The 11,723-nt window shown below is 40.0% G+C and overlaps 1 protein-coding gene across 1 annotated transcript; it reads left to right on the forward strand.

Moving 5' to 3' along the window:
- Nucleotides 1-5,802: 5,802 nt before the first annotated feature.
- On the forward strand, nt 5,803-6,955 carry LOC131792976 (putative nuclease HARBI1). Its single transcript, XM_059110396.2, has 2 exons — nt 5,803-6,502; nt 6,573-6,955. The coding sequence occupies exons 1-2, from the start codon at nt 5,803-5,805 to the stop codon at nt 6,953-6,955; spliced, it is 1,083 nt and encodes a 360-aa protein (XP_058966379.2).
- The last annotated feature ends 4,768 nt before the right edge of the window (nt 6,956-11,723 follow it).

Raw genomic sequence — 11,723 nt, forward strand, 5'->3', positions numbered from 1 at the left:
TCGGGCTGTGGTCTTCAGTCTTCGGTCTTCATTTTGTAGACACCCGCTCTACAGGACAACACTGGGACTGTTCTGCTCCCAGTAAACTCCAAGGTTCTGGTGGCCGGCAGCTCAAACTGCATTGGCATTTTGTCCATATTGAGGATACGACTCAAATCATAGCCCCAGTGCTGGCTAGATCTCAGGACGAATCGATGAAACTCGATGACCTTGTCTTCCATGTCATCACTCTCATGGAGATGGAGTGATGACGCTTCCAGTTGGAGTACCAGCCAAGGGACGCTTTAAACTCGGGATTGGTGCTGAGTTCTTTGGCCTTCACTCGAAGCATCATGCCGTTGACTGACAGACCTGTGTAACAAGGAAAACAAATTTCAGTTTAGTTATCGAAACTATGAATGTAAACATCGAAATGATCGCGGTTCTCAACACGTTTACAACAATTCACTAGTGAAAATCCGGGTTAAATAGCAAAACAATGCTTACCTTGAGTTCGTTGATCGCTGAACCAGTCGGCTAACTGCTGATCCAACTCAGGATCCTTCGGTCGGTAGCGTCCCATTGATGCACGCTTTGCTGTCATCTGCAGCTCACCGGAAAACAGGACACGTTGTTGGTTACGCCATTTTCTCACCATGGATTCGGAAATGCCGTATTCACGGGCAATTTCACGATTGTTGTTGACTGCCTTGGCTTCTGCAACGATTTTTAACTTGAAGTTGAGGTCATACGAGTGACGGCGAGTGCTTGGCATATTAACGATTGAACAAGAAGTTGAAGTTGAACTCTGACTGTTTACGATGCGAATGTATCAGTAAGTTTTGCAACTGAGTTTTAAATCAGGTGATTGATGTTTTTATAAGACAAAATCGGATCACTGAATAGTTTATCATTACAGGTGTGAACTTTCAGCATTTGTTTTCACGTATATCATTAAATGTGTGACTTTTTCACTTTTGTTTACGTTAACAAAGAGAGTTCGTATGCCAATTGTGTAAGGATAATTGTTGTCGATTCATCACATCCTTTTGTTAACTCAACTTTTCGGTGCGTCTTATAACCGAGTATTTTCACGTAATTTTCAGTTTGAGAACTCAACTCAATTAAATTGCTAAGTTTGGGGTGCATCTTATAACCAAGTGCGCCTTATAACCGAATAACTACGGTAAGCTTTTAAAAAGAACTGTCAATTTCTCCTGCGAATAACCATAAAATGAACAAACCCTTATTACGTATAGCCCAGAACTGGCTTTACATAGATCAAAATGAGTGTCCCAGTTACAGGGGTCTTGATTGAAGGTTACACCAAACAATTTAAGTTCAGGCTTCTTTACAATTGAGGGTAACACATCAGGCACCTGTTGTTTGTTTTCCTTCTTAATACCATTTCCCAGGTGTTGTGTCGTCTAGATTCAGTCAAGTTACTCCTTTCATTGCTATTGCTACTCTGAATTTTATTAAAGAATCAACAAGCTATATTCACAATACAATACTAGGAATCAGTAATACCACTTTTACATAGGAATGTACTTTTACAATCATGTACCGATCGTGTCTTACAGGATATAGCGTGACTATAGTAATGCTTAGGTAACGCAATACACTACATCCTTCCCGGACAAAGTTCAAAGGTTTCTATTTCAAAGTTAATTAAAGATAATAATCATTTTAAACTATTTAAATCAGCTAATAATATACGAAGTTCTCGTTATCTTGTGCAGACTTCACTACACGTCCGGACCTAGTTGTGACATTGCCTTTATTCTGAGAGGCTTGATCATCGAAATGATCACTTTCCATACGTGACCGTGACCGTGACCGTGACCGTGACCGTGACCGTGACCGTGACCGTGAATGGTCTCAGAAGATTCAACATTCACTGAATCACTAGCTCGTCGTCATTTTGGCTGGTCTGATTTGACTCGACATGTGGAACTTTCATACGAATTTCTCGATTGAACAACAACATAGTTGGTGATTTCCCATTAACAAGATGAGGAGTCGCTCGGTAAGACATAAGAATTTTGGGTAATTCCTTTTCCCATGATTTGCCTTCCGATATTGCAGCGTGAAAATTTTTTTTAAGGTACCGATGAAATCGCTCTAATTTTCCATTGCTTCTAGCAAAATACGGCGAAATGCGAGCATGCTTGATACCGTACGTTTTCAGAAAGTTTTCAAATTCTGCGCTTACAAATTGTTTACCATTGTCAGAAACCAACTCTTCTGGAAAACCAAATCTGGCAAAAATATCTGTCAGAACTCGAATGACCTCACAAGAGGTGATTTGTCGCAGTATGTGCGCCTCTGGATATGACGAACAATGATCGATGTATGTCAAAATAAATTTCCCGTTTACTGGACCAACGATATCTACTGCGCCCTTTACCCAAGGACCACAAGGTAACGATGCGGTCAGGAGAGGCGTGTACTTGTTTAACAGTTGATTTAAAACACATGCACAACAATTTTTAATCATTGCCTCTGCTGCGCTGTCCATTCCAGGCCAAAAGAATCGTGACCTGAGAAACTGTTTAGTTTTGACAATTCCCTGGTGTGTCTCATGCAAGAGCTTAAGAATTTTCTTTTGCAGTGACAAAGGAACAACAATTCGATTTCCTCTGAGAATAACTCCTTCATAAACAGATAATTCATCCTTAACTGCTTTAAACGGTTTCAGTTTTTCGTCGCACGACCACTTGCCATCTTGAATATGCTCGATTAATTTGGACAAAGTGTCATCTCTGCGTGTTTCGCGGCTCATCTCGGCAAGAGTGACAGCTTGCAGTTAACATGTTGGTGTCATAAACAAACCTAACATAATTCTCGCAAACAGTTCCGCTATTGGTGTAGTTTTCACACTTCGAAGGAAGTCGAGACAGTGAATCTGCAGTGTTGTCCTTTCCCAATACGTGTTGTATATGAAAATTGTACTGATGCAATCTCCAGGCCAAACGTTGAATTCGTGGTGGCAGGACTTTGCTGGACTGCAGATCAAACATGCTGGACAGAGGTTTGTTGTCAGTAAGTAGCGTAAAATTGATTCCAAACAAATAATTGTGCAGGCATTCGACTGCCCATACGCATCCGATTTGCGAATATCTTCGTTTGGTAGGCGTAAGTGATCAACTTATGTAGGCGATTGGTTTTCGCTTGCTGTTAGTTTGGTCTTGAAGCAGGATTGCTCCTAAACCTACTGGACTAGCATCAGTGATCAAATACGTAGGAGAGTTTAAGCGAAAGCATGCGAGAATGGGCTCGCAAGACAATGTTTACTTAGGGCTTCGAATGCCTCTTTTTGCTCCTTTCCCCACGAAAATTTTACTTTGCTCCGAGTTAATTTTCGCAAAGATTCCACGATGTTCGCGTAATGCGGTATGAATTTGGAAACATAACCGCACATTCCAAGAAATGAGCTAAGATCTGATACATTCTTTGGCGGTGGTCTGGCTTTTATTGCTTTGCACTTTTTCGGATCCGGCTTAATACCATCGGCAGATACTACATGGCCTAACACCAAAATCTTGGTAACGCTGAATTCACACTTGCTTTGATCTAGACTTAAGTTGTTTGCACGACATCTCTTGAAAACTTTACGGAGCCGGTTAATGAGTTCTTCCATTGTCACAGCATGCACGATGACATCGTCGATAGAGATTTGAACTCTGTCGATTCCGAACAAAATTTGTTCCATCATCTTTTGGAAAGCTTCGCTTGAATCACTAAGACCGAAGGGAGTACGCTTAAACCTAAAACAACCACAAGGTGAGATGAAGGTAGTGATGTACCATGACTCATCAGCTAGCGTAAGCTGAAAAAAACCACTCTTCGCATCAATTTTTGCAAAATACTTTGAACCGTGCATAGCTTGCAAAGTGTCATCTACCTTAGGTAATAGGTGTCGTTCCCTAATTAACGATCTGGTCCCTTATCATCTCTTCTTCGAGTGTGCCAAACTCGCACGATTTCGCAAGTTCTCTGAGTGCTGTAAGGTAGTTATCTATCAGCTCATCTGACCTCTGTTCCCTGAATCGGAACTTGTACCTTTCAGACACCATGTTTCGTTTTGGCGCAAAGTAGTTTTGAAGAGCTAGTTTTGCATCTTCAAGTTTTTTATGTTCGCCAGGCAGGGTTCTGAAGATCCTTTGCATAGCGGGCCCAAGGCAGTGCAGGAAGGTGGCTCGCTGGACTTTGTCGTCCTTGTCAGAGAGCTCGGAAGCCACTGAGTATATATCAAAGGAACTCACCCAGTGCTGCCATTCGCAATACAAGTCGGCTGCGTCGATGTTAAACGGCTGTGGCGTAGAAAGTCCCATCCGTTCCATCTAACTCAAGGAGTACGTTATTGGCTTTTAATCCATGTCGCCAGTATGTTGTGTCGTCTAGATTCAGTCAAGTTACTCCTTTCATTGCTATTGCTCAACTGAATTTTATTAGAGAATCAACAAGCTATATTCACAATACAATACTAGGAATCAGTAATACTACTTTTACATAGGAATGTACTTTTACAATCATGTACCGATCGTGTCTTACAGGATGTAGCGTGACTATAGTAACGCTTAGGTAATGCAATACACTACACCAGGTCTTGCTTAGGTTAAGTTTCATCCTGTTCTTACAGGCTCATTGTTGGATGTTCCCCACCTCTTGCATTGCAAGAGAGTTGAGAACTGTTGACTTGACTGGAATGCTAAGTGTCAAGTCATCTGCATATTTAAGAAGCAGATTACTCCCAGGATGTGACACAGGACCAGGTATATTGGCATCCGGTGCAAGGACAAATGTTTTTGACCAGAAGTGTTTTGTTACTTTGTTTTCTAGATTACAAAAGACTTTGTGGCAATAAATATCAAGAGGGATGAGAGTTGGAAAGACAACGTTGAAGGTGATCTTTCAGTAATACCACATAGCAAAAGGTTTTCACTTGCCAGTTTCGCTTAGATTTATTCAGATGACTAATAAACTAGATGTCTATTTATGAGGACACCTTTATTATTGAGATTACCAAAATTCTGCAAACTGGAATTTTCCAACAGCTTGTTGTGCAATTTTTTTTTTATCAATTAATGATAATCAGTCTGTACCTTTTCTATTTTTGTTTGGCCAAATTTCGACATGCAACTTCTCAGTTCCCACAATTTTGATAATAACACCTTATATGCATTACTCTGTCATACCTTTTAATAAAGTTTTTGGAATGAAACAAAATATGAAAATTTTATAATTGTAATACAAAGTAAGACTTTTTTGTGGCATTTCATAATTAAACATGAACATGTTTACTAGTAATAATTGTTGAAAATGTATAAACAATATATATCTTAATTATTATATATTATTAGATTGTAACATTAATTAAAGTTCAATATATTTAACCTAATCTGTTTTTCAAATCCCTCTGTACTCTCACAGCCTTCTTTGATAGGGGGAAATTGCAAGTTTACGAGGGCAGCACACAATTGAAATAGCTCATCAACATAACATCTAAAATATGATGGTATAAAAGAGAGAATTTTAAATTCCTTAAGTCTGGCACTAGCCCTTTTTACATGAATCCTACATTTTGCAATAGATTTAGTGGCCTTTACCTCACTCTCAGTAAACTTTCCATTATTAAGGGTGCATTTGATTGACCCTATTCCAGAATAAGAATACATTCCGGATTATTCCAGAATAGCCATTCCATCCTTTCGTCAATAAAATGATTATTCCGTTTCTGGAATAATGCCCGCGACATAACACGCAGACAGCGGTTTTCTGAAGGAAAATACAAATTTCCGTAACATCGTGAACAGCAAAATGGCAGCGACATTGAAGGTCATTGTTGCAGGTTTTGCAACTTTTGTTGAAGAATTTCTCGAGGAGGAATCTGTACAAGAAGAAGAAGATGTCTTAGAAGAGTTTCTGCCCCTGTTTTATGCAAATAACTTGTTGTCAGAGTGGCATAAAGTGGCTCGCATCGAAGGTTATGCGGAAACTGTTGTTCCCAATTATAATTTGTCAGAGTTTCGCAGCCATTTTGGTATTTCGGCGGACACATTTGAACAGCTTGTTGTAGAACTTGGAAACTGTCCAGAGCTTCCTACTGGCACGCAGCACGGAGGTAGAGAGCCGATAAGTGTTGAGAAACACTTGTTGATTACATTGTGGTTTCTTGGAAATCAAGAATCAATAAGATCAATATCAGACAGATTCAATGTAACGAAGAGCTCAGTTTTTACATGTGTCAACAGAGTTTGCAAAACGCTGAAAAATAACATCACTGGCCAGGTTATTGTGTGGCCAAACCAGGCAAGAGCTCAGGTGATCATGGAAGGTTTTTGTAAGCACAAAGGACTGCCCAGCGTAAGAGGTGCTATTGATGGATCGCATATTCCTGTAAAAGTACCGCAGGAGTGTCCCAAGAATTACATAAACAGAAAAAATTTTCACTCAGTCAACTTGACTGCCATCTGCGATGATGAAATGCGCTTTCTCAACTGTTATGCTGGTTGGCCCGGTAGTGTGCATGACTCAAAGAGTTTTTAAAAATTCAGATTTCTATTAAACTGTCAATGACAAATTCCAAGATGATTCCTACCTCCTGGGGGATTCTGCATACACTTTGGAGACCTGGATGATAACACCCTTTAAAGATTGTGGCAATTTAACACCTCAGCAGCCGAGATTCAATTTCATCCATTCATCAACAAGAATGGTTATTGAAAGGGCCTTTTCCTTGCTAAAGGGAAGATTTTGCAGACTGAAATACCTGGACATGTTACGAATCCAGGATATTCCAACAGTAATAATCGCAGCATGCACCTTACATAATGTATGCCTTGACAGCGGTGATCAATGGGAAGACTTTATGGGTGACATAGAAGAGGAAGTTAATGGTTTTGAAAATATCTTGACTCCAGATTGTCATGCAGTTGCCAAGCTTAATGAGCTCATGCAGAATCACTGTTAAGTTGTGTTGCTGTTGTAAAAAATCTACTATCTGGTGATGGTTGAAAATTTTCCTTACACTTGACTTCTTGTCTGCTCTACCTGTAATAGTAATTTATATATATTAGGGACTGGTCATTATTTAGCGGGGGGGTTGGGCTACTATTTTTGGGGGGAGAGTCACAATTTTTTTCAAGCCTTCAGGGTCATATTTTTTTAATGGTTGAACATTGAACATATTATGGCTGAAAACTTAAAGAATGTATTGCAATTAAATATTTCAGCTCTTCTTAGTTATAGAGAGGTATTTGACAGTATACTTGACACTCTCAGAGATACAAGTTATAAATTAGCTTTTTGAGTAAAATCTTGTCTTTTTTGCATGTTGTCCTCGAGTAGCATGATTTATACATAACTAGAATGAAAATGCAATTGTGGCCTTAAAATACTGTCTGGGTAAACTACACTAAAAGCCCAAGCTTTTGCTAGTCAACAGCATCGTGAGTGGCTGACACGGAACCTTGGAATTTTAGTGTAGTTTACCCAGACAGTAGTTTAAGACCACAATTGTACCGTAAAAACTCGTGTATAAGCCGCACTCGTGTATAAGCCACACCCCCAACTTTCAAGCATGATTTTGGAAAAATAAAAATAACCAAAAATGCGCTTTTGTAAAAAAGGTGATCGTTTGTTTGCGCATCAAAATGTTCCCAAATAAACTTGAGGAAATTTAATGTTGTGTATTTGCAGTGACATTTTAAATAAATTAATCAACTCTGAAAATACCTTTTAAAAGGTTCTCTTTAATCAATTTCCCCATTTCCTGCGAAAGACAACAGTTCTCTTCATTGCTAAAGCCCACAGTTGAAATGAAAATGGAACGATGGAACGAAAATAAATCGCTGGAGAATGCTACAAAATGTTTGCTTAGTAACCACACGTTTATTTGACAAGGGAAGTCCGGACACCAGAGAAGGACACAAGCAAACAAATGCTGGACTTGTGAAGACTGTATTTTACAAAACTGAATAATATATTTACAAGTAACAGGTACAGATATCTTGATATTAGAAAACGAAATTCCTTGTTTAAGCAAAAAACTATTTACATGGTACAATGTTTGTACATGTTACTTAGAAACCATAAAAGTCCTCGCCATCGCTTTCACCAGAAATGTTCTCAAAACATTCAGGGTCAATTTCCGCAAGTTGTCGTTCAAAGTGATCAGCATAATACAGCTGGTTGTCACCATCTACTTCATCAAGATCTTCAAATGGATCTGAGTCTGACTCCTCTTCTCAGATTTCTTTGTCTTCTATGCCATCCAATGCATTGGTGATACAGCATTTGCAAAATGACTTGGCAATCATCTCTGGTGGTATGTCGTCCCAGGCGTCAGTGATCCATCTGCAGATCTCGTCAAGCCCGACCTTGCGAATGCAACCCCCAGCAGTAAAGCTGTGGTGTCCAGCCAACATCCAGTCTTGCCACTTTGCCCACATGCGGTCCTTGAAGGGCTTGTTAATGGACACATCCAAAGGCTGAAGCATGCTGGTCATGCCACCAGGAATCACAACGGTACCGATTCTGCAACATGATGCATAATGATTGTACTTGCCACATTTTAAACACTGTTGTCCATATGCCGGACAGTTTCGGCCTGGAGGGTGTGTGCTCCTGTCTTTCCACAGTAGCCACAGCTTTTGCCTTTCTCTTTCTCTTTTTCCACTTTTTGGAAAATCCTTTGACTGATACTCAACTTTCGATATCTTGAAATCTTCTTTCATGTCTTTGACTTGCTGATTGATATCTTCTCTTTGGCTTGCTTCTTCAAGGAATTGATCAAGGTTCCATTTCTTCTGAATGCTTCTTTTAATGAATTCACTGTCCTTGATGGTTTGTATCAAGTGTTCCAGGATTCTGTCGTCTGTTTGCTCACTGAACTCGCAATCCTTTGATTTTTCCTTCCTCCTTCGATGGGTCTTTGCTTACTAAACGTGAATCTTCCATGATGCTTGTTCTTTTTTGGCAGGAAGTGGTTGTCTAGTTTCTTTTTCAGCTTCTTGTAGTCATCGTCCCTGACCACTGGCGCTGTACCTGGCAAGGTACGTGCGAGTTTCTTGATTTCTTTGCCGCCATAAATCTTTAGGGCGCTCATGCGGTCTTTTATTTCTGTGATCTCGAAATACAATGTTTCGTCCTTGAAGTCTTCCATCCATTCTCTCCATGTTTGTCCAACTTCCAGGGGATTTTCTGGAATCTTAAATGGCTCTATCCTTAGTGATTTCCCAGTGCTGAACACTCTTATTTCTGTCAGATTCGGCGCGTGTCCTTGGGCTCCTTCTTGGCCTGGTGTGTCTGGCATGATTTCGTATCGAGCACGTGCTTTACACTTTAGTTTCATTATGACGTGATAAAGCCGACTACTTAAAGACAACAAAGAAGTTTTCTTGGGCACAGTCACTTTAATTAAATAAAATATCTTTGGATCGTGTTTATGATTACATTTATAACGTGTATTATAAAGCTTTCTAAGCTTTTTAACATAGCGATGCAGCTTTGAGGACTTCGGTACAAGAATCGATGAAATCCTTTTGAAGAGAAACTTTTTTAAGACGCTACTCTTGTTGAGACGTCTTAAACATCGCAGTGAAATTCTGCTTGGTTCACGGGCACGTCTATAGCGCTTTGTAATAAACTTACGTTTACAAGAGATTGATGTAAAGATGGTTTTGATATATGTTCGCTTTGACTCTCGATAAAAGGTTCACTCGTAAGTGGTCGCTCGTAAATACGTCTCTCTAAACATTGAATACCCTCCATTGCCTCGTGCTTTTCTCAAAATCCTCAAAATGGCGAACATGAGTCCAACTGAGCCAGCAATGCATCTGACCAAAGTTACTATGACAATGATTTTGTCACACCGGAAAGCGGGGCCCTGGAAACGAGACATTGAAAAAACGAAAGGAACAGACAACATTTTATAACCGGGTCCAGCCTTTGGCTGGCCTCGGTAATAAACAAGCCGTGATGAGTGTCTGCACAGAGTACTACAGTACTAACGTACTAAGAAATAAACAAGTCGTGATGAGTTGACCGTACCGAGTACTAAAGTACTAACGTACTAAGAAATAAACAAGCCGTGATGAGTTGTCCGTACCCAGTACTACAGTACTAACGTACTAAGAAATAAACAAGCCGTGATGAGTTGTCCGTACCGAGTACTAAGGTACTAACGTACTAAGGAAATAAACAAGCCGTGATGAGTTGTCCGTACCGAGTACTACGGTACTGACGTACTAAGGAAATAAACAAGCCGTGATGAGTTGTCTGTACCGAGTACTACGGTACTGACGTTCTAAGGAAATAAACAAGCCGTGATGAGTTGTCCATACCGAGTACTACAGTACTAACGTACTAAGAAATAAACAAGCTGTGATGAGTTGTCCGTACCGAGTGCTACAGTACTAACTTACTAAGAAATAAACAAGCCGTGATGAGTTGACTGTACCGAGTACTACAGTACTAACGTACTAAGAAAAAAACAAGCGGTGATGAGTTGTCCGTACCGAGTACTATGGTACTAACGTACTAAGGAAATAAACAAGCCGTGATGAGTTGTCCGTACCGAGCACTACAGTACTAACGTACTTGGAAATGGTTTATTTCACCGAAAACTGTCGGTTCGAGCCACACCCTAATGCGAGTTGTTCTTCACTGCAATACCGCGTTAAAAAGAAATCGAGTCTGCTAGGTTCCAGTCCTTTAATAGAACGCTAGTACGTTAGTACGCTGGTCATTTGTGATAATTCGTGAGGTGATGTTAGTACGCTAGTACTTTGGTACACAAGAGACATGCATTCCTTTAATCGACCCTAGTATGTTGGTACGTAAGTCATTCATGCTTGTTCCAGAAGTGTAGTTAGTACGTTGGTACGTTAGTGACATGCTGTCCTCTGTTAGAACGCTTGTACGTTAGTACGCTAGTCATTTGTGATAATTCGCGAGGTGATGTTAGTGCGCTAGTACTTTGGTACACAAGAGACATGCAGTCCTTTAATCGACCCTAGTACATTGGTACGCAAGTCATTCAAGTCAAGTGTAGTTTGTACGCTAGTACGTTGGTACGCTAGTGACACAGTTAGCATACGTACTGATAGTACTGTAGTACTGGTGAACACCGTTAGTACTGTAGTACTAATGACTAAGCAAAAAACTAAAAGAAATCTTTCCTAAAAAGGGCAGCATATGGTAAATGAGTGGCGACAAACAAGAATCCTTTACAGTCAACCGCAAAGAAAATATCCTGGATACTGTTGGTAGTGATACTCAGAAACGGTAGGCCAGATCTTGAAACAGAATAAGTTGAAGCTTCATCAGAACCATTACTAATTTCTGAAATTTGCTGAGAGTTTGACTGTGCCAATTGCTAACTTGTAGAAACGTGGTCAAAGGCAGTCAACAGAATTTCAGGGGAAAGCAATCCAGTATAAAAACAAACTTCCATGTCTGTGTTGAAAGAATCTTAGCTTGCCATTGCCATGGGACACTCAATGAGAGAGTAATTTACATGATGATTTTTGAGTGGGAGTGCAAAAATGTACTTGTGGTTACCTTTTAACTTGAGCTCACACCTTTTTTATTTGCATGGTCTGTACGAGAGTTAAACTTGTAAGAATAGCCCCACAGACTGAGGCTAGGAGGGGATTGGTTTCTACAGCAATTTTTTTCTCCATTTCCTGCCATCATGTAGGGTGTCTGAGTTGTTGTAGTTCTCTATATGATAAACC

This window comes from Pocillopora verrucosa, chromosome 7 (genome assembly GCF_036669915.1).
Source record: "Pocillopora verrucosa isolate sample1 chromosome 7, ASM3666991v2, whole genome shotgun sequence".
Lineage (NCBI taxonomy): Eukaryota > Metazoa > Cnidaria > Anthozoa > Scleractinia > Pocilloporidae > Pocillopora > Pocillopora verrucosa.

What these genes read in the sequence shown, in the direction of transcription:
- LOC131792976 (XM_059110396.2), top strand. Translation starts at nt 5,803, where the DNA reads ATGGCAGCGACATTGAAGGTCATTGTTGCAGGTTTTGCAACTTTTGTT. An exon ending in CTGTTATGCTGGTTGGCCCG is followed by an intron (nt 6,503 to 6,572) that starts GTAGTGTGCATG and finishes ACAAATTCCAAG; the next exon opens with ATGATTCCTACCTCCTGGGG.